The 22,666-nt window shown below is 39.0% G+C and overlaps 1 protein-coding gene across 1 annotated transcript in view; it reads right to left on the bottom strand.

Moving 5' to 3' along the window:
- Nucleotides 1-15,064, bottom strand: part of LOC149823389 (arginine biosynthesis bifunctional protein ArgJ, chloroplastic-like) — a 34,983-nt gene extending 19,919 nt beyond the window's left edge. The window contains exons 1-11 of the mRNA XM_090018810.1: nucleotides 14,807-15,064; nucleotides 14,622-14,720; nucleotides 14,016-14,139; nucleotides 13,795-13,868; nucleotides 13,586-13,630; nucleotides 13,322-13,372; nucleotides 13,149-13,217; nucleotides 12,850-12,908; nucleotides 12,248-12,317; nucleotides 11,999-12,079; nucleotides 11,670-11,756 (exon numbers count right to left, since the gene is read on the bottom strand). Of these exons, the coding sequence (XP_089874936.1) occupies nucleotides 11,670-11,756; nucleotides 11,999-12,079; nucleotides 12,248-12,317; nucleotides 12,850-12,908; nucleotides 13,149-13,217; nucleotides 13,322-13,372; nucleotides 13,586-13,630; nucleotides 13,795-13,868; nucleotides 14,016-14,139; nucleotides 14,622-14,720; nucleotides 14,807-14,881 (834 nt within the window). The 5' untranslated portion in view covers nucleotides 14,882-15,064. The remainder of the gene's footprint in view (nucleotides 1-11,669; nucleotides 11,757-11,998; nucleotides 12,080-12,247; nucleotides 12,318-12,849; nucleotides 12,909-13,148; nucleotides 13,218-13,321; nucleotides 13,373-13,585; nucleotides 13,631-13,794; nucleotides 13,869-14,015; nucleotides 14,140-14,621; nucleotides 14,721-14,806) is intronic.
- Between the last annotated feature and the right edge of the window lie 7,602 nt (nucleotides 15,065-22,666).

Raw genomic sequence — 22,666 nt, 5'->3', positions numbered from 1 at the left:
ATAAACCAGATAGGACTATAGAGCGATACAAGGCGAGACTTATAGCCAAAGGTTTTACACAGGAACAAGGACAGGATTATGATGAAACCTTTAGTCCAGTGGTGAAGATGAGGACAATCAGAGTCATACTTTCTTTAGCTATTGAACATCAATGGACCATTAGCCAACTTGATGTGAAGAATGCTTTTCTTCATGGAGATTTGAGAGAAGTATACATGGAACAACCCACTGGTTACGCAGAAGGCAATCCTACAAAATATGTCTGCAGACTAAAAAGGGCGATATATGGATTGAAGCAGGCACCTCGATCTTGGTTCAACATTTTTTCTCTTGAAATACAAAAATATGGTTTTAAGAAATCTCTTCTTGACCACTCCTTATTTATATTTAAGAACCAAGACACAATTACTCTGTTGTTGATATATGTAGATGATATCATCATCACTGGTAAATTCAATGAGCACATTGAAGAAGTCAAACATCTCTTGAATCAGAGGTTCAAAATGAAGGACCTTGGCAAACTACGATACTTTCTTGGAGTTGAAGTCGACAGTACTTCTGAAGAGATGACTCTCACTTAACATAAGTATACCATTGATGTTCTCAATAAAGTGGGTATGAAAGACTGCAAGCCCTTGGGCACTCCTAGTGTTCTTCATCAAAAGCTTAGCTCTCAAGATGGAGATCCTTTTGATAATCCCACACAGTACCGTAGCATAGTGGGTATGTTACAATACCTCACTTTTACTCGCCCTGATATAGTCTACTCGGTGAATCAAGTTTCTCAGTTTCCTGTGAAGGACATATGGAAGCAGTTAAACGGATACTTCGCTACCTGAAGAGAACGGTTGGGGATGACCTCATATATAAGAGAAAGACAAATGGGCAAAATGCACATGAGATCACTGTTTATTCTGATGCGGACTGGGCAGGAGACCCAGATGAACGCAGATCAGTATCCGGCTATTGTGTGTTTGTTGGGATGAATTTGGTTTCTTGGAGTAGTAAGAAACAAAAGGCTGTTGCCAGATCCAATACAGAGGCTGAATACAGGTCAATGGCAGCCGCCACTGCTGAGGCTACTTGGATTATACACTTACTGACAGAAGTAGGAGAATCGATCTTTCGATCACTTCTTTTGTGTGACAACTAGAGTGCCATTAGTATGTCCTTTAATCCAATCCATCACAGTCGTGCCAAACATATTGAAATAGACCAGCATTTTGTGAGACAAAAGGTAGAAGAGAAAGAGATTGAGCCTGAATTTGTACGAACTACAGATCAAGTGGCGGATATATTTACAAAAGGATTGACAAAAGACAGATTTTGCATATTAAAAGGCAAGTTGTTCATGGTTCAAGATCATACACAACTTGAGGGAGGGTGAAAAGAAGTGTTTTCCCTTGTTACGGGTCACGGATCTGGAGATCCAGACCCGTGACATTAACTTCTCATTAATGGCATTGTGTAATTTACTTTATTGTAATGAGGGTACTTTAATACCCTAATCTTTGTAATAGCATGTTAATATAAATGAGTTTACACAGCAGCCGACCCTAAGATAAGAGGGTATCGGTTTTTCTCCATCTTCTCTCTCCCTTTCTCTCTCTCTGTTTCTCAGCTCTCACGCGTGGAACGACTTGAATATTGAAAATCTAACAATCCTTGTATTAAGCAAATATATAATGTGAAGTCTGGTGCGCCGATTCCTGTGTGAGGAATCTTGGCTCTCTAATGACAACATATTTTCTCCCTCTCGTTCTCTCTCTTCGTGTGATTGGATATTAGATTTTATGAATTCTAACATGGTATCAGAGCAACAGATCCAGTCTTGGAGATTGTGACTTCTTTATGATCATCAAAATCGAGATTCTTGTCTCTTCCTAAGGTAATTCATTTTCATTCGTTTCCATCCTTACTTCTTCCTCTTATAGTCTTTGTCAAATCTTTCTTTCATTCTTCTTTTGATTCCAAATCAGATCTCGGTAAGGCTATTTCTAAATCCCAGATTTGTTCATATTATTTTCTTGAAATCATGACTTTTACTTCTTCCCATTTTTCGTTATTTCTTTGGGTTATTTTATATCATTTAACCCTAATCTTGTTTGCCATTTTTGTTCTTCTGAAATAGTTTCTCTTTCCTCTTCTTCTTTCTTACCAAAATCTTTTCTCAACATCCTTCTTTTCTTCTTTCTTCTGTCTTTTCCTGATCCAGACGTGATTTCATAATAAAAAAAATCACGTCAGATCAGATCCTAATCCAGGCATGATTTCAAAACAAAAGAGGGTCACGTCAAACCTGTTTTTCCTTAAATTTCCTTTTCTTTATCTTCCAGATCAGCTTCCTCTTTGCTGATTGCTTTGTTGGATTTTTTTTCATCCCATCGTGATTTAGAAAAATGCAACGTCTTATCTATGTGATGTGCTCAATATTGGTTGAACATTGTAACAATCCCAACTTATACTCGTTAAAAAGTGACAATTTTTTTTTTAAACATATGCGAAAACATTTTCAGAGACCCTGGGCCTTTACAGTTATAACACATCAACAACCACAAGAGATCTTATACCCATCATCCAAACCAAACCAACTTTATTAATGAAATTCAAATAGTTTGAAAGTAAGTGCAAGAGAATATAAGTAAATCAAAATATGGAGCCACGCTGTCCCAAGAATAGTCTGACAAGTAGTCGCGTAGTCCCCGTCGCCCCTCGCAAACGCATGTCCCCTCACTGTGCCTCAGAGATTATGAAAAACACAAAAGTAGGAGCATCAGAATCAAAGAATTTTGTGTATGAGTCCCTCTAATAAATCAAATAAGTAAAAAAAACATAAACAAGAATCATACAACATTTTAGAAGGATGCAATTATGACAAATTCATAATCCAAATAATCATTCAAGTAGTAAGAAACAACTAATAAGCAATAGAGAATATCAATTAAGCAACAAAGATATTCATCATGCAATAGGGAACAAATATCATGCAATCACTAATACATCACAAGTAAATATGTATGATCTAATGCATAACAAAAATATACATTATATCAATGCACATGCATGAATAAATTATTATACTTTATCAGAGTTTTCTTTTATATGCATGTCCCAATTAAATGCGCACACTTTAGTTCCTCTTTTTATTACTACTGCCCGGGGATATTCAAAATGGGTAAACAATTTTTGAGGTCAAGTTAGGTCCCCAGTTGTAGCTTAACACATAATTTGTATTTTATTACTGAGTTCCACACTTAGCACTCGACCGATATCAGGAATCAGCACCATCTATCGGAACATTAGAAATCAACATCTAATGTCAGGACACTATGAAAATCATCATAATGTCACTTTTTTGGTATAACAAAACAACTGTATCTACACACCACCCCTAGGCAAAGTGGCAAAATCTCCCTCAAACCGTGGCCAAGAAGTGAACCTCAACATCGGGTTCAGGGGTACAACGCACGCAGAGTTTTAGTATCCTCACGGTTCTCCAAAACCGCAAAGTTCAGGATTCCCATACTAAAGAAGGGACATCAAGGAAGCGTAGATTATACTGTTCTCTTCTTTTATCTTGTTATTAATTCAACTTCTTTATTTTGCAAGTCAAAATGCAAAATTAATAACACAGATTCGCAAATCAACATGCAAAGCTCATCACGAGACCACAACCCGTGACAATATAGAACAGTGCAACTAGAACAATAATATCAAGTGTGATTTTTATCGTGCACAAACAATTAAACAAGGAACAACACATGCTCAAGGCTCACACGACCTACGATGATCCATTTTAATCATCAATACAACCATATGCAAAAATCACGAATAATATGCCACTATGCATTCATTTCACATGTTTTTTCAATGCGCAATCATGTATACTAATTTAGAGATGTGCATGGAACAACAATATTCGTATGCATGTATTCAATATTCATATGCATGTGTTCTAATAATCATGTCCAAATACATGCTTTCATTCATGAATTATCTCAATTAAAACATGTGAACACTCATGCAATTATGTTCATGCATAAACACATCAATTTCATGTATGCACATGCACATGAAACAACTTTGCAATAATGATGTACTAAGTGCAAACATGTGAAAATTTCATTCTTTTGCGTGCATAAAGTTAAGTCTAATATCAATAGAAAATTTTTGGAATTTATCATGCCTGCTGAAATTTTGTTCCAGATTCATATACGCATAAAGAACGTGCATGAACTGAAAATTTCATGTACTAACTCGGTCTTTGTCTAAGCATAAACTTTGTATATAAATCAATAGAGAGTCATGGACAATCTTTCACAACAACACTAACTATTTTGTCATAAACAATTAAAAAAAAAATTTGAACCCACCTGCCTAAGCCAAGTCTGTGCAAGTCTGCCAGGGCCTGGCAGACCAGCCAAATCTCATTCGGCTGGGCTGCCAGCCAGCCCAACACAAACCGACAAAAAAAAACTTTATTATTATTTTTTTGTAAAGTGCCTGCCCAGCCAAGCCCACTCGGCTGGGCCCAGCGGCTTGACAAGCCTGGCAGCACGCTGCCAGGTCTGGCTAGCCGAGCCGAGCTCGACTGGTCTGCCGACCAAACCGCGAACCCTCAATCCAAAAGAATTTTTTTTGTAGGAAAATTATTTATTTATTATTATTATTTTTCTTTTGACAATGTGCCAGCCCTGGACTGTTCCAGACTCAGTCCAGTCGACTGAATCGGCTGGAGCCATTATATATATATATATATATATATATATATATAAGCGTGTTATTAATATTTTTCACTTCAACAGCGGTCCAGCACAAATCTGGACAGTTGCCTTGGACTGGAGAGCAGACTGCCCTGTCCCAGCCAACTGTCCAGGCTGGGACTGGACAGCTGTCCGTCCTGTCCCGGACCAAAAATCACCATAAATAATTTTTTTTTATTTTAACTGAAATGCACATATTTTCATTTCCATAGATCTAGTTCAGTTTTAAGAACCATAGCCCCTTGTGCACCTGTCCATATATAAATACCTATCCAGGGGACAGATCTGTCCAGAACGGACAGCATAGACAGGTGCTCAAATCTGGCCAGATCTGCCCATCATCATGATAGCCAGATCTGTCTGCTAAAAGCATAGAATAAAAACTGTCCACACCTTTCCAAAGAGTCCATACAAGGCCAAAAACATATATATACATAAATATACATGCTTCTGCATGTATGCATATATATACATAAATATACATGGTTGATATGTCCACGTTTGAGGGTCTGGAAACCCTCCCGAAATTGACAGCATCAGCATGTCTCTCGGCTGAACCACAGTGACTTGTCTGTTCGGTCCAGTGAATTTATCATATCTCGGTCATCACAGATTCAAAATCTGTGTTCTCAGATCCATTGGAAAGGTGTGCTCGTTGTGCATCTTTTTTGTGTTTGCACCCTCTAATCGCAGCTCGTCTGAGCCCTGTTCAGACTCTCCTGTTAAAACATTAAACTTCCGCGCGTGGAGATCCATTGGGATCTCGGATTGTGGATCGGCTTCGTCGCCTACTCCTTGTCACAATTCCCACCTGTTTTCTATGCAACAAAAGGGGACATATCAAGGCTAACTGCTGGTTTAATCCTTAAAATAGAGGAAAATCACTGCCAACAGAGGCAAGGAAAGGGACAGATAATTCAAAGACCAGTGGAGAAGTAAAGGAGTTGTTATTGTCTGCCTTAGTTGAATTAAACCTAAAATAGAATTATCAGGATACTTGGTATGTTGATTCTGGGGCAACGACTCATGTTACTCGTGATCTTAGTAAGCTCATAACTCTTGTTTCTTATGTTGGTAGAAGTAGTATTGTCACTGGGGATGGATCTCACCACTCTATTTCTCATATTGGAATCAAAATCCTCTCTCAGTCTCTCGAATGTCATTCACGCTCCTAATATGAAGAAAAACATTGTTTATGTTTCTAAGCTTGTTGATGGTATTAATGCTTCAGTTGAGTTTACTCTTTTTTCTGTTCGTGTCAAGGACCTTCGCACGAGGAAAACGTTCGTTGAAGGAAAATGATAGGGCAATATATACGTCTTCCAAGAGGATCCTTCTACTTGTGTTCGCCCTGTTGATCCCACCTTGAAGCTCACCTCACCGTCCTCTTCAGTCCTTCCTAAGAGTGTCTTTAGTGTTTCTGAATGTATTGAGCCAAATATTTGGCATGGTTGAGTTTACTCCTTTTTTAGATATTTTTTAAAGTATTTTTTAAGTTTTCAAAAAAAAAATTGAGGCTTACGCCGCGCCTCAGTTTTTGGTGGAGTGCTTTGCTACGCCTCAACGCTTTTCACAACATTGATTCATAGCATTCATCCATTCAGGATAATTCTTGGCCCGTTTGTATCAGGAGGGTTGAACGTAAGAAATTTTGGCTAGACAAACCCTATATTGAAGAGTAAAGTTTTCGTAGGATATAAACCTATATGGAGGCCTATGTATTCTTTCTTATTTCCTAAGAGTGTTTTGTTTGGGATTTTCTATTATTCTAAGACAGTGGGATGTCTATCATCAGTTCTTCTTCTGCATTGGATAACTAAAGGTCCATCATTAATCACTGTGATTGTGCACAGCACAACACAACACAACACAGTCACTGTGACTGTGGACAACACAGCTTTGACTGTGCACAGTGCACAGCACAGCAGTGACTGTGCATTGTGCATATCTATCTATCTATCTATCTATCTATATATATATATATATATTTTAATATAAAAAAATCATTTTTTTTAGTTTTTTCACCCAAAAATAAACGAATATAGATTCGGTCAACATTGACCGAGTCCAAAACGAGGACAGACTCGGCCTCGATTCGTTGACCGAGTTCGACTCCTCGTTGACTGAGTCTGGGCCGTGTCCTAAGCCGCACCCGTGTCGGGGCGTGTCGACTCGGGTGCGGTGCCTCTCTAGCCGAGTCTGTGTGACATAGCTTTTGGATCATCCAATTCTGGCACACAGGTAAGTTTTTATAAGGTTTCAAAATCGACGGACTAAGATTTCCATAAATATTCAATGTAAAACCCGGAAATTTTAGTTACAAAATATTTTAAATTATGCAAATTGGGCCTAGATCCAAATTGCAGATCCAGGACACATAAAGGGGTTTTCCGCATACATTTACCTCGTAAATTTGATATGTACGTATAAGTACAATAATTTTTAATTAATTAAATAATTCAGAGAATAATCATTCAATAGGGGTGCGTAGATGGGTATGGGATCCATATACATATATATATATATTTTATATATCTATATATATATATGTATGATCATAAATAAATAATATTAATATTGGTAATAAAATAGAAATATACATATATATATATGTATATATATTAAGCGAATTCGAGGATCCACAGTTGGATCCACTTGGATCCAACTTGCAGATCCATTTTGGTGGGGGTTAAAATTTTATGTATAATGTGAAATTCAAATTAAATAAAATTTTATTTTTTTTTAAAAAACTTATCCGAGGATCCACAGTTGGATCCAACTTGTGGATCCATATAGATTGGGGCCGGGTTACGGGTCTCGGGTTCGGACCCGAGCCGCGCCCCATGTTACAACCCTTTAAAAAAAAAAAGAAGGGCAACGATATGTTTAAAACAGAAAAAAAGAAAGGGGGGGGGGGTTACGCTAAGCGTAACCGACCTTCCCCCCCCATCTCGGCATGGAAGGGGGGGGGGGTCTTGGCCGATAAAAGGAAGTGGAGAGGGAGCCCTCTCCACTCGTCTCTCTCTCTCCACTCAGTCCCCCATCTCTCTCCCTCGTCTCTCTCCCATCTCTCTCTCTCTCTCTCTGTGTGCGTGCGCCGGAGGCAGGGAGGTCGCCGGCGAACTTCGGCCACCAACAATCACGGCAGCAGTGAGGAGCGTCAGCCACGACTGTCTCTGATCGCCGGAAAAGTCGCCGAGAAACAGGTACGGTGCTTCTTGGATTTCGGGTGAGGGATCGAACATGGGTTCGATTCCATGCGTGGGTTTGAGGGAAGGTCCCACGAAAAAAATCAGTAGTTGGGGATTTTTCGTGAATCCCACATAGGGGAAAAACCCCAAATCAGTTGATTTGGGGGTTTCCAGTTTTTTTCGATTATTGGGGAGAATACCTTTGATTCGTGAAAAATATAGATGCTACAGGGGTGTTCGAATTATAGAGAGGGGTTTTCAGATTTCTGTTAAGGGCATAAATCCTGATAACCGTGACCCCTCAATTTTATTTCCCTAATTGATTCCTGAATTAGTGTAAGTTCTGAAAATTTAATACTTAGGATATCCTGGATTTTTGCTGTATTAGATAATTGTTTGGAGCCAACTATATGAAAATTGAATGCCTCGGCTGTCCTATTGATTAAAGTATGTCCATGTGGCACTGTGCACTTTATTTGTTCTTTCAGGCATGAATTGCTTTAGCAATCATCATGAGTAAAATTGTACATAGCTGTAATCTTGAGTTGGATATTCTTTTTAGTCAATTAATGTTTTCAGACTTTAGATGGTTGCTTGTTTACAAATTACTTTTTGTGATTCCTTATCCACATCAGCTTCATTCAGGGTTTACCTTTGCATAAAGTAAATTATCATCTGTTATATTAAGCTTGAATCTCGGATAGTGAGAGTAAAAAGACTAGGTAAGCTTTTTCCCATTTGATCTTGATAAATCTGGCCAACACTCAAATGATGTTGGTAACAAAGTTTGGTAGAGAAGCACATTATCTAGTGTGTTTTTTTTGGCACCATGCTATAATGGCCTGTTAAAAATGCTGCCAGACCAATTCCTCTCTGTAAGAAATCCACATCGGTTTGGTTCTATCTCCTAGAGCAAGAGTCATTGCATGGTTAACTTCGATAGACGAGCTACCCACCTGATCTAATTTGATAAAGAAAATATTCACTTTTCTAGCCCTTGTATAATGTCCCGTAGTAGAAAGAAGTTATCAATCTGTCTATTTCTTCTTTCAGCACCTTTCTAGTTTATCTTGGTTGGATGTTTCCATTCTGGTTCAGAATTCCATTTTCTTTTTGGGAACTTATTCTTAGGTTGTGGATTATAAGCAAAAGCAAAACTGGATGTGAATCTCTTGATGAAGAGAGACTTTCGTACTTTAAATACGTTTGTAAATATATATATATATATATATATAAATATAAATATATGTGTTAGAATCGGTATTTGCATGTTGTCTGTACTTGACCACATTATGCAGAAGATAGGCATGCACTTAATAAAATTTTGAGTTGACAATCAGGTGGAGCTTGATAGAAATTTGTGTTGATGGGCAGATGACATTTCCAAACCGAGCCAGGGCCTTGACAGTTACACACATTTGAAAGAATATGTGCATTTGACGTTTATTTCAGTGAAAAACATGCATTTACAAGTACGTGTTCACATGATATAATAAAATTAATCAAGGAATGACAACATACATTTTGGTATAAATATGTGAATCCTTGCACATGAATCTTTGAAACCATGCTTGTGAGTGTTGTTGTCTCATGTCTATGGTTATATTGGCATATATGGATGTGCATTTGGAAACACTTGTCGTGGAGGTTTATGCTTTCATTTAACTGTTATTGTTATGATTATGGTACACATGAATGTGAGCATGATCTAGATATTGATAATTCTTCTTGGGTAAGAATACTTGAATTATGCACTCACACATTCAAAGAAGTTACTTTGATTTATATCTGTATGTGATGTAGGTGACACACACATAGAGGGAATGCATCTGTTTAATGAACGACATGCATATAGTCGAATTATGATTGCATGAGTGCATATGCTTTTGGCACTATTGGCCTAGTGTTACGAATGAAACACTAATTTGATTTTATTATGTGGTGCATTGATGGCCTAAATGGACCGTCACCGGCCTGGAGAGCCGTGGGTTTGGTTTTCTTTCACATATGTTTTAACTGTATCACTTGAACCACATAAGATGGATTGACACTTTACTACACTGTTCTAGTGGTTTATACGGGTTGGAGTCCCGAATGGGTCCCCGCAAGGGAGGATGCGGGTTTTCACTTTACTTTTGCATATTGTGTTGCAAACTTAAAGAATGAAATTAAATAAAAATACAATGAATAAGAACAGTGTAATATACATTCTAGGATATCTCATCTGGAGTATGAGAATCTTGGATATCCGGTCTTGGGGAGACTGTGAGGATACAAAAACTCCGTGTGCTGTAATTTGGTCCCCTGAACCCGATATTGAGGTTCTTTCTCCTGGCCACGGTTTTAGGGAGAGCCCGCCACTTTACCCGGGAGTGGTGTGTTGGTCACAACTGTGAGTTTGTTATGGTACCAAGAAAGTGACAGTTGTGGGCGTGGGGTGTTCCTTGTGTCCCCGACATTAGATGTGGAGGTCTAATGTTCCGATGGATGGTGTTGTTTCCTGATATCGGTCGAGGGCTAAGTTGAAACCCAGTAATAAAATACAAATTGTGTGTTAAGCTACCCTGGGAACCTACTTGACCTCGGGGTTTGTACCCATTTGGTGTATCCGCGGGCCACTGTAATTAAAAAGAGGAACTTAAAGATGTGTGCATTTAATAGGGCATGCATATGGAAAGATGAAACTTAAATGAAAGATAACAGAAGAAATCATGCATTGCACATAATCATGCATTCTTCTGTTATGCATTAGATCATGCATGTTTGAATGATTCTTGACATCATGACATAATTTGGTGGTAGCATATGATTTACTTTGTGAAATCATGTTGCAAGGTTTGATTATTTAGTTCCTGATATATGGTACTGTCTTACTATTCTTGACTGGTGAGTATATGCAATTGTTGGTAGTCATGGATATTTGGATGTTGCAAACTTTATATCTGCACTTTTTTCAATCACTGCATGAAATCTTATCCATGTTCTTTCTCTCACCTGGTTTCTTTAGAAGTAGTTGTGCTCAGAATTTCGGTTCTGACACCCTACTTTGTTGGTTTTTCACAAGATATGGTGAACAGTGAAGTTGGACATGCATCTGGGGATGGATGAGAGTCATACTTGAGCCTGACGGCTTCAACAGAGGACAGAGTGGCTCTTTCTTAAATTCTTCTTGCCTCTTTCCAGTTGTCGCTTTATTTTCAGTTGAATAAAACCTTGTCTTTGAAATTTTCATATTCATTAATAAAAGAGTTTTAGTTGGTTGATATGGATGATGATTGCAACTTCGTTTATGGTGGTTGGGCTATCCAATGGAAAGTGGAACTGTGAGGACCCCAGATCTCTGGGAAGGTTTCCGCAACTCTCTTTAAAAAAAAAAAAATTTCTGCATTTTTAAAGGGTATGGGTTGGGGTCGTTACATTCAAGACTCAAAAAATCATGTTTTTTTTAAACATGATCCAAGTGTCGTTTCCTAGTAAATCGACCATGCCGAATACATCGGAAGGGTCAGATTTGCAAAAAACAACCTGAAAACACCCATTCTCTCACGGTAGGCCAAAAAAGTTGTAGGCAACTACAACTTTTCTAGGCATCTATTTATTATTGCCAATATGCAGCTGCAACTAGAGGATATTTTCCCCTAGTAGTGCACCAGAGTGGTACCTCCAATCATTCAAATGTTTAATGTATGCAATACCATGCAAAATATATCCTTACCGTTATTTGGTTGAAACTCCTATTGACTGCAAGTTGTACCATTTTTTTCCAAACATCACTTGCAACCAGTGCATCAGTTGTTATAACCTGGAATCATGAACCATTGAAGCATCAATAGCTTAATATACAACTCATAAGTTACACAAAAGTGCTGATCTCTATAAAACAAGTATAGGAGAGTGAAAATATTTGTTGATGCATACACCAAGCAATGATTGGAGGAAAAAGATTCATGTGGAAGACCCAAAATGAATTTCTTTTTTGGTTCATATCGCTGACCCCAATTGTTTTGGGATGAAGGCGTAGTTGTTGTTGTTGTTGTTGTATACACCAAGCAAGGTTGCCATATTGGGATGAATCATTCCAGAACCTTTGGCCATTCCCCCAATCTTGATACTGGCCCCTCCAATCTATTGGAACAATAAGATAATTCAACAAAACAAATTCTGTAAGCCACAAGATGCAAAACAGATATATCAAGCCTGAAAAGAATGACTCTTGTTCCTTTATTTCAATTGCTAATATATAAATAAGGTAAAAGAATTTCATGTAGCAGGGACAATAATCAATATCTACACCTCTGTTTCCATAGCCACACTCTTGCTCACAAGGTCAGTTGTTGTAATGGCCACTGCAGCAAAATCTCCACTGAATGGATAAACAGGATTTTAGCAGTGTATATTTAAGAAACAAAATCTCCACTGAATGGATAAACAGGATTTTAGCAGTGTATATTTAAGAAACACAACAGGAAACATAGAATGTTAACACGAATAATCAATACTCAGGTGTAGGTAGATTAACATATTTCAAAACATCAATTGTATTTGGGCAAAGGAAGCTGCTATGTTTAGTTGAATTTGATGCACAATGGCCAGATCTGTGGCATCTTGACCAAGGGATCTTGGGTTAGAATGCCACTGTTGTGATCTCCTCCTATTTCCACACCCTAGGAGAAGAAAAGAAAAAAGAAAAGTAGCCACTACAGATGTATATTTCTTTGCATATAATTCCAAGGCCTCAAAAAAGAATGAAAATAAAGCAAAATCAAAACTAAATTATGGCCTACTGCTGCGCCACTGTACGGTATAATCTCTTGGCAACTGAAGAATGTTTTTTAAGGAAGAAATAGCAACACAAATTTCTAATCAATAGTCACAAACAGATGTGAGTTAATTACCCCTTTGTGGTTGATGACAATGAACTGACCAGCTTTGGAAGTGATTTCAAGAGAGGTTCCTGCACAGAAAGATACATTTAGATGGGGGGAGTTCAAGCATTGTCACGTTCTTAGAGTGTATCTGTCTATGATAAATATGTGGTGAAATTTATGTTAACCAAAGTTAAAAGTTTTAAAAGTAACAGAGTTTTGGAAAAGGTAATTAGGCTATAATTAGGTGAAGTAGATTATTTACTGATCCAGAATATCCTTCATAGGTGCAACATGAAATATGGGAATTTATCATCTATTTTGAATACCTTCTTTATCCTTTGACCAATTACACCAGTTGACTCAATCAACACTTCTTCTGGTTTCACTTGGAGAAGCTGCAAAATCAATCCAAATACAATGCTCAAGAATGAAGCGAAGTCCATGGTCATCCTCTCATACTAACAAAAAATAAGGGTTCCAGATTCTTTGGAAATAATACCTTAGCAACTGCTGCAGCACATTCTATGACATCCTGGTAACCTGCATCACCCTGAGATTTAATGGAAGCTTATTTTAGCAGCCATAGTACCACACCTTAATCTACACTAGTTTTATACCATCATAAACAACAAAAACAGCTATCGATATATGAACAAAATGACAATAACCATCAGATCAAGAATCAGGCATGAGTAAATTATAAGTATTGAAATATGAAGCATCCTGAACATGATGCTTCAACAAACCATAGTCTGATGATTACCGTTGCAGCATTCGCTTGGCCAGCATTTATCAATACAGCACGGGCCTGCATCATTGTCATTTTGTGTACTTAATAGTTGTCTCTCAACATAACATTTGACAGAAAATTGTTGGCCAGTATTAGTGAGAAAGCAAAGGAAATTGCAATGCCGGAAAGGATGGGAGCTAAAAAGAGCAAAAGGACACAAATAAGTTGAACAACTGGCATACAGTTCTTGAATTATTCAAAATGTGCCGAGAGTACAGAACAGGTGCTGCTGCAACAACATTCGTCGTGAATGCACCTGGTGAGGGGAAAGAGAAAAGAAAAGAACTCCATCATTTACCCACTATCACATTATTGCATTAAGAGTGCACAAAATCTTGTGGCGTGTTTCAGTTTTTCCAATAGTTGCGGCGTATAAGGACAGTAAAATCAAACATGTATGCACCTGCGGCGACAGAATTGATATCGCAGGTGACGAGGGCAAGATCCGGTTTCTTTCTTTTAGCTCGCAGGCCACCATACATGCCAGCAGCTTTGAATCCCTTTGCCGCAGTGACTCCCCCGGGAATCTGCAACAACCAAGCAGCATTCATGACGCGGATTTCCATCAATTCAAATCGTCCAAATACCAATTCAGAGGAAGACATAGGCATCACAAAAAGAGCTCCGAATTGCCCGTCAAATCAAAGTTTAATGGTTTTCAACCATTTCCCTCGATATCGAGTCGATCATATTCATGCAGACACCAAAATCAATCCAAACCGATTGAAAAATTCAAGGTATCAAGCACAATTTCAAGGTACGAAGCACAATGCGCACAGCCTGATCTAGTCCGCAGCACTCCATAGCTAAAATTCCTCACGTTTTACATTCAAAGAAGCTCATGAACACGTCCAAACTCTGAACACGATTTACCGAATCACATCCCTCTCGTACTTCCCATAACAACAAGATCGATCCACAATAGCCGACATTGTATTTAAGAAAACCGCATACGCATCAAAATTCTCGACGAAACTCGAACAACGAGGAAGAGGAGAGATCCTTCGACCTGTTTCCAAGGGCCTTCCGGGAGGACGATGGGAGAAGCAGGTATGTAGTTCGCCGCCGAGTCATCAACTGATGCAGAAGCCCTAATTATCGGCCTCATCTGCGACAAAATCCCTCATAAAGATCGAAGCACATGAGAGAGAGAGAGAGAGAGAGAGAGAGAGAGAGAGAGAGAGAGAGAGAGACCTTGCTGCGATGCTTTACATCGGGCATTGGGAAGGAGAAGCTCTGGTTGAGAATGCGGGAGATTTCGGCAGCCATCTGTGAGAGACAGAGAGAGAGAGCTCTCGTGATCGATCAGAAGCGAGGAGAGGAAGAAGAAGAATGAAGAAGAGAGGGAATAGTTCTGTATTCGCCTCATGGTTGTTCTCTCTCTCTCTCTCTCTCTCTACTTGCTTTCAGTACGCACCGGTGGGGCCCACCAGCAGGGAGGAGGGAAGGAAGGTGAGCGTGGAGTGCAGTCTTCCCTTCAAAAGGGGCCGGCGGTAGGGATGGCAGTGGACCGGGGGAAAACGGGCCCCCGCCCCGCCTCACCCAGTATGGACCGGGAATGAAGGACATGGAGGCGGGGATGAAGGTCAAAATTCATGCGGGGATGGACTTACACTTTCCCCACCCCGTTCCATCCCCCGTTAGTAAAATTACTAAAATACTTAAACCTAACTAATAAAATTACAATAAAACCATAATAATATATACTAACTTCCTCTTGGTTTGGCTTCTCCATTTCCCTCTCTCAAGCTCACCCTCTCTCAAAAAATCAGAACCCTACCGCAATTGGACCCTCTCGAGCTCTCATTGTCGTCGGACTCTGTCGCCGTTCTGCGGAAGCAGGTGGTGACCTCGCTTGTAAGCCCTCTCCCTCCCCCTCTCGTCGGTAGAAATCTATAGAGAGCCTCGCCAAAGACGTGGGTAGTGTGCAGAGGTTAGGCTCCTGGCGTGCATGTGAGAGACAGCCCAAAACCAGCCTCCCATCACCAGCTGCAGCCTTAGCCCATTACCCCTCTTCCTTTCGCACGCCTAGTTGGAGAGAGCGCCCTCGCCACTTACTAACCCTAATATTGGGTGAGGACGAGACGAAGACGGGAATGAGGATAATTAGTTTGAGACGGGGCGGAGTGAAGGTTCAAAGTCCCCACGCCATGATGATGGAGGTTAACTTTTTGAGACGGAGCAGGGGTGGAGACCTTGTCCCCCACCCCACCTCGGTCTACTGTCGGCGGCATTAAAATAGGTCCCACCTTTTTTTTAATTCTTTCTCTGTTCAAAGTACCGACCCTTCCCCGGGCGAGAGAGGATGAGGTCAGGGGTAATACCGTCAAATGGTCTTCCAACTGGGGATGGCAGTGGACCGGGAGAAAACGGGGCTTGCCCTTTAGACTGACGATGGAGGACATGAAACTGGATGGAAGCGGGGATGAAGGTTAAAATCAAAACCCATGCAGGGATGAAGGCCATAATGGACTTGTGCTTTCTCCAGCCCTGTCCAGTCTTGTCATGTCCCTTATTTTCATTAGTAAAATAACTAAAAATACCTTTAGAGATGGCTTTGAGCCAAAGGAGAAACGGAGTTGAACCCCGTTTGAATGGAAAATGGACAGCACGAGGATGAAAGTTAAAATCAAAACGTGAATGGAGGGCAGAATTTTGAAAGAAGGCGGGGCTGGAGACCTTGTCCCTGGCCAGGGCCTTGGCCTTTATCTACTACCATCCCTCTACTGGCCGTATGCCCCCAACTACAATGGTTGGATAGGCTAGTGGGGCCCACAAAAAATTCAGAACCGTTCACGGTCTAAATAGATCAGTGTTGTCAGTATCGGTGCGTATCCACCTGAATCGGTACCGTATTGCCAGAAAATTGATACTATACTGACCTGAATAGGCTAATTTTTAATAAGTGTAAACAATAGCTTAGAATTAATTTTTTTATATTATTTTAATGGCTTTAACGCATTTACGTTCTGATTGATTCATAATATTTTTTAATTATTTTTTGGTCTATTCAGAACGATTCACTTGAGAGTCAAGGCCCCAATTCAACTGAATCATTTGGCCAAACGATACAGGTCCGATTCCGATACTGACAACATTGAAATGAATGACATCGAACCTAAAGAATGGACAGCTGCATTGGCCGAACCCCTGCATGTAAGGCTTGGGTGGTCGTGTTCTCTCAACCCGAAGTTTTACTTTGCAGGGAAGCGGGGACCCGGTTTTCAGTGAGGGTTTTTTTTTGTTATAAAAAAATAATAAAATGGCCATATCCTTTCTCTTCTCGGTCTTGCTATTAATTCCTTTTTCTCAACTTTTTTTTTAAAAAGAATAAATAAATTACAAAAACTACCCTAACTTTTGACCTATTAACAAACACACCTCTAACTTTTAAAATATTATTAATTCACGCAAAGTCAACAAAGCAATTCTAAAAAAGTTAGGCATGTATTTGTAATATTTCAAAAGTTAAGCATGTATTTGTAAATAAGTCAAAAGTTAGGCATGACTTTATACTTTTTTTGAGAGACCTTTCCCTAATATTATTTCCATTTCTTACCAAAAAGACCTTATCCTCGATTGAGCATAATGTCGATGGTGTAGTTATTCGAGTAAGAAATGGGCACAAGCTAAGTAGATTGGCTTAGAACAAGCAACTTGAAGGACGTAGAGAGTTCGATACTCGACTGCACATTCTTTGTCATAATGCCAACACAGCAGGGGCTTTAGTGGATTGAGGGTTTTATTAGGGGTGGCAAAATCTGACACGACCAGCCAACCCGCTTCTTAGCAGGGTTCGGGTTTGGCTTAAACGGGTTCGTGTCTTAACAGGTCGACCCGCCTAACCCGTTTATTAAACGGGTCGGGTTCGTGTTAGGGTTATGCCAACCCGCCAACCCGGTTGACTCGTTTAATAAACGGGTTAGGTGGGTGGGTCAACCCGTTTACCCAAACCTGACCAGCCAACCCGCCCGCCAACCCGCCCACTAACCCGCCAACCCGTTTACTCGACCCGACCCGTTTATTAAACTGGTTAACCGTGTCGTGTCGGGTTACCCATTTAATAAATGGGTCGGGTTCGTGTTTGCCACAGCCAACCCGTTTAATAAACGGGTCGGGTTCGTGTTGAGGTATGCTGACCCGCCAACCCGCCGACACAACCCTATTGCCACCCCTAGGTTTTATGCTGCTAGGAATGGTTGGTTATCATAACTCAACAAACCATAGTTACAGAAAGATTCTTGCTATATGAGAAATTCGTTTTTCCTGCTTTGAAAAGCAAAAAAGCTCCTTGATTCCAAAAGGAAGAGAAGCTTTGGGAAATCCACTTTCAAAATATGGGAAACTTGATTCCTTTTAGTGGGAAACCCACTTCCTTATTCGTTTCTCAAATTGATTCTTTTTTTTTTACTTTTGAAGTTTTTCTCTTGCTTTTTGTTACTTCTCACTCACACTTAGTACGTGATACTCGAGGTGCACATTCTTTGTCATAAAGCCAACACAGCAGGCTCTTTAGTGGATTGAGGGTTTTATGCCAAGGTTGTTAAATGCGATGACGCGAAGCCAGGCATTGAGCCTGCGCTTTGCCTATGAGGCGTACACCTCTCACAACGTGAGACTCTCAAGCAAGGTTGTAAATGCGATGAGGCGAAGCGAGGCGTTGAGCCTGCGCTTCGCCTCCGAGCCATAAGCCTCTCACAACACTGTTTTATGCTGTTAGGAATGGTTGGTTATCATAACTCAACAAACCATAGTTACCGGAAGATTCTTGTTATATGGGGAACTCCTTTTCCCTGAAGCTCGCTTTGAAAACCAAAAAAACTCCTGGGCTACCAAAAGGAGGGGAAGCTTTAGCCTTTAGGAAATCCGCTTTTAAAATATGAGAAACTTTATTCCTTTTAGTGGGAAGCCTACTTCCTTTTCGTTTCTCAAATTGGTTTTCCTCTTGCTTCTTGTTACTTCTCACTCACTTCCTACATGCTCATATATAAATTTTTTTATAAGAAGCATGCATGTTGAATTTTATATTGTTTTGTATTTATGTTCACATCATTTCTTATTTGCTTAGGGTTGTCCTTCACATTGCTTTGTATGTGTTTTTTTTCATTTTGTCATGAACTTGCATAATCGCCTTATAAACATATTCGGATTTTTGATTCATACTCGCTTCCCTGCTTTTGCTTCTGGTATCCATTTCATTTTCTAGTAACTATGGATGAATCCCAACCCAATGTGGGAACACATTTTCTTGGGAGAGTGCTTTATGCGGAATGCACTTATGCAACAAAGGTAGCTCAAGTAACAATGTAAATAAGTAGGAAACAACATATAATACCTAAGTTTTTTTTTTACTTAAATAAGCTTGTAGTTCATGTAGGGGTGGCAATCGGGTCAGGTTGGCGGGTCGGGTTGGCGTGTCAGCATACCTCAACCCGAACCCGGCCCGTTTATTAAACGGGTCGGTTGTGGCAAACACGAACCCGACCCGTTTAATAAACGGGTAACCCGACACGACCCGCCAACCCATTTAATAAATGGGTTGGGTCGGGTAAACGGGTTTTCAGGTTGGCGGGTCGGGTTGGCGGGTTGACCCACCTGCCTAACCCGTTTATTAAACGGGTCAGCCGGGTTGGCGGGTTGGCATACCCCCAACCAGAACCCGACCTGTTTAATAAACGGGTTACGCAGGTCGACCCGTTTATTAAACGGGTTGGCTTAAGCCCAACCCGAACCCGCCTAAGAGGCGGGTTGGCGGGTCGTGTCAGAAATTGCCACCCCTAAGTTCATGCTTCCCCATTCAACATCTTGGCAAATGTGCTTTCAAGGCTTCAAAAGCCTTCAAGTGAATGTTGTGAGTATTGGGCTTAATTGCCCGATAACTATGGTATTGGCAGAAAATCGAGACAAAAATAACCTGAACCAGCTAATTTTCAAAAATAAATTTGAAAAATGGTCAAAATAGTGTTTTTGTATTTTTAAATATTATTTTAATAATTTTTGACACATGTCTTTCTCTGATTAAAAGTTGAGCGATTCAGATCGATTCACCTCCTAATCGGTATCGCCTGATTCACCTGAATCGTTTTGAAAACGATGCTAGGTCCAAGACGATACTTACAACATTGCTTCAAGTAGTTATGGTTTACGTTGGATGCTTATGCTATCTTAGTTATTAATAAGGGTGTAATTGGAGTATACACGACCCGAACCGATATACCTGACCCAATCCGATTTTGGTAAACTCATGGGTTCAGGTCAAGTTCAAAATATACACATGTAATGAAAACGGGTTGGGTCTTGGGTATTACAAATGAAGACCCGAACCAGTTGGACCCGACTCATTTTTTTACCCAACCCAAATGGTTCTCCACATTGTAAAATCGAACCCAGCCCGATTATGCACATGAACCCCTTTTATTCTTGAACCAACTAGAACCTGCTTTGTACCCAAACCCGTTTTTATATGTTAACCGACCCAAACTTATGATACATTTTTAATATGATATATCATTGATATCTTTTTATATTTAAAATTTGACATTATTTGGAATAGTTAATAAACTTCTCATTTATTAGCATATAATCTTCTTAATGAATAGTTTATTCGGTTAATTAACATATTTTTTTATTGACTGGTAATTAGGTCTAGAATGCTAATCATATCAAGACCCAAGCTGAAAACCAAACCCATTAAGATCATAACTGATCATACTGGAACCCTTTAACTCATATGGGTCTACTTTTTTCAGCAATAGGCCCAGACTTGAACTTCACCCGAATCAAAATGGGTCTATTAAAGTCCCGACCTGATTATACCTGGCATGATACATACCTGAAGCCGTTAACCCATATTGGTCCATAATTTCTAGTAGTACCCGAACCAGAATTAGATTGGGTTGGGTTTGGGTTTTATTTTTAGACCTGAATCAGAATCGGGTCTGATAAGATAAAACCATTTTATGTTGAAAACGAATGTGCCTTCTCCAAGTTTTGAATGGTGCATGGCAAATGCTGGAATCATGTAATTTTTTATTTATTTTGTAAATACTTAAACCTGACACTTTCTCAAGGCCATGCTGCAAGGGCTAACAATGGAATTAGCCTCTAGCTTTATCAAAGTGATAAAGGTGGTTGGCAAAACTCTCTTCAAGCTGTTGGTACAACTAAACTTTGGAGTTGAATGCTCGAAATAAAAAGGAAGTGGACTTTTTTTGGATTTGTAACCCGAAAAAACCGCACCCGGCATGAAGACCTGATCACACTGGCTCAACCTGCCATATCTACGGTTGTCATGCCGAAAGCGTAAAACTCCGAGGCTAGGACCCCTGTTCCCAGGGCCTATGCTACGCGTTGGCTTGCACAGAGGGACAACACCCATGAGAATCAAACCTTGACAACTGTCTAGCAGCAAAAGCCCCATCCCACTATGCCAACCCCCCTTGGGGCAAATGGAGGTGGACGCGCTCATAATTTCTTTTGTTCACAGTATGGGAATGAAGGGGGCTCCAAGCACTACCATTTTCCTTAATTTTCAGCCATTCATTTTTTTTAGTCAATGAGGTCAATTTAAGGCTTGGCAAGCATAGGGTTGTAAGCACTTTTAAAACCCAACATGTCTATGTAAACAGTAAACATAACCATAATAATAAAATATAGCCAGATAAAACACAAACGATCAAACCCCGCATATCGGTTCAATTTGCTTATGATGAAAGTTATGTCTGATATAGTTTCATTCATAATATAGTTTCATTCATAACATACAGAAGATTGCCAATAATACTTACATACCCAATTGAAATATGTTTCTTCTAGTGTTAATCAATAACTTAACACTAAGATCAATCAGAATAACAACAAACATACAATTATAATGATTATTTTCTCAATGTAATAGGATTGAGTTAATGCATAATCATTTTCACATCTAATAAACTTAATACAAAATTTAACATTAGCTAAACTCATATCTTTCGTGTCAAATTTAGATGAAAGAATTTTTTTGGTATTATTTATGCATTCTACATTATTACTCATGATTAACGTATCATCCACATAAAAACAAATAATTATAACATGACTATTTTCTACTTTGCTATATATATATATATTAAAGTCATGAATTCTAAAACCATATGAAATGATTACTTCATAAAATTTTTTCCGTCATTGTTTAGGTGATTTATTTTAAACCATACAATGACCTTAACAATTTGCAAATTTTTTTCTTGACCAATATTTTGTCTATATATTTGATGAATTTTACAAAAATTCAATGAACTCATTTGAAAGATTTTCACCACCTCTATCATATCTAAGAGACTATTTTGTAATTATGAAAGCTTTGAACTTCGGTTTTGAAAATCTTAAAATTTTCAAATGATTCATCTTTTGATTTTATGAGATAGCCATAAGCATATTTTGTAAAAATCACCAATAAAGGCTATATAAAATAATTGTTACCCCCACAAGTTGAAGTATTTTTCAAATCACATATATCACAATATATTAAATCTAATAATTTAGATATCACATTTTCTAACATGTCCAGATTTGCATTTAAAAATAATTCTTAAGTTACCCATGCTTCTCAAAAGATTTATAATTAACGTATCCTAATCTGACATGCTACAAATAATGAGTTAAACATATAAACAAAAGAAGAATCGACTATATTACTCAAAGTGAGTTTGAACAACCCATTGATGGTATAACTTTTGGCTACAAACTTGTGGTTCTTCGATAATATAATACTATCGGATTTCAATACAACTTTGAAACCATGAATTGTAAGAAAATAGACAGATACAAGATTTTTCATGACGGTAGGTACGTGATACACATTTTTGGACAGTTAAACATTTCTCGAAAGCATAGTTCTACACACATTTTTCTATGAGCTTTAGCTTTATGTTTATCACTCACATAAATCATATGGTCTTTCCTAATGGTTTCGTATGTTTTAAACATACTTCTATCCTTACATGAATGGATCGTTGATTCAGAATCCACGTACGACCCTTTATCTGAATTAATCATAAATATCTTACTAAC

This window comes from Nuphar pumila, chromosome 10, assembly GCF_984573655.1.
Source record: "Nuphar pumila chromosome 10, dmNupPumi1.hap1.1, whole genome shotgun sequence".
Classification (NCBI taxonomy): Eukaryota; Viridiplantae; Streptophyta; class Magnoliopsida; order Nymphaeales; family Nymphaeaceae; genus Nuphar; species Nuphar pumila.
Note: the sequence above shows the minus strand (reverse complement) of the source record. Positions and strands in the feature narration are given on the sequence as shown.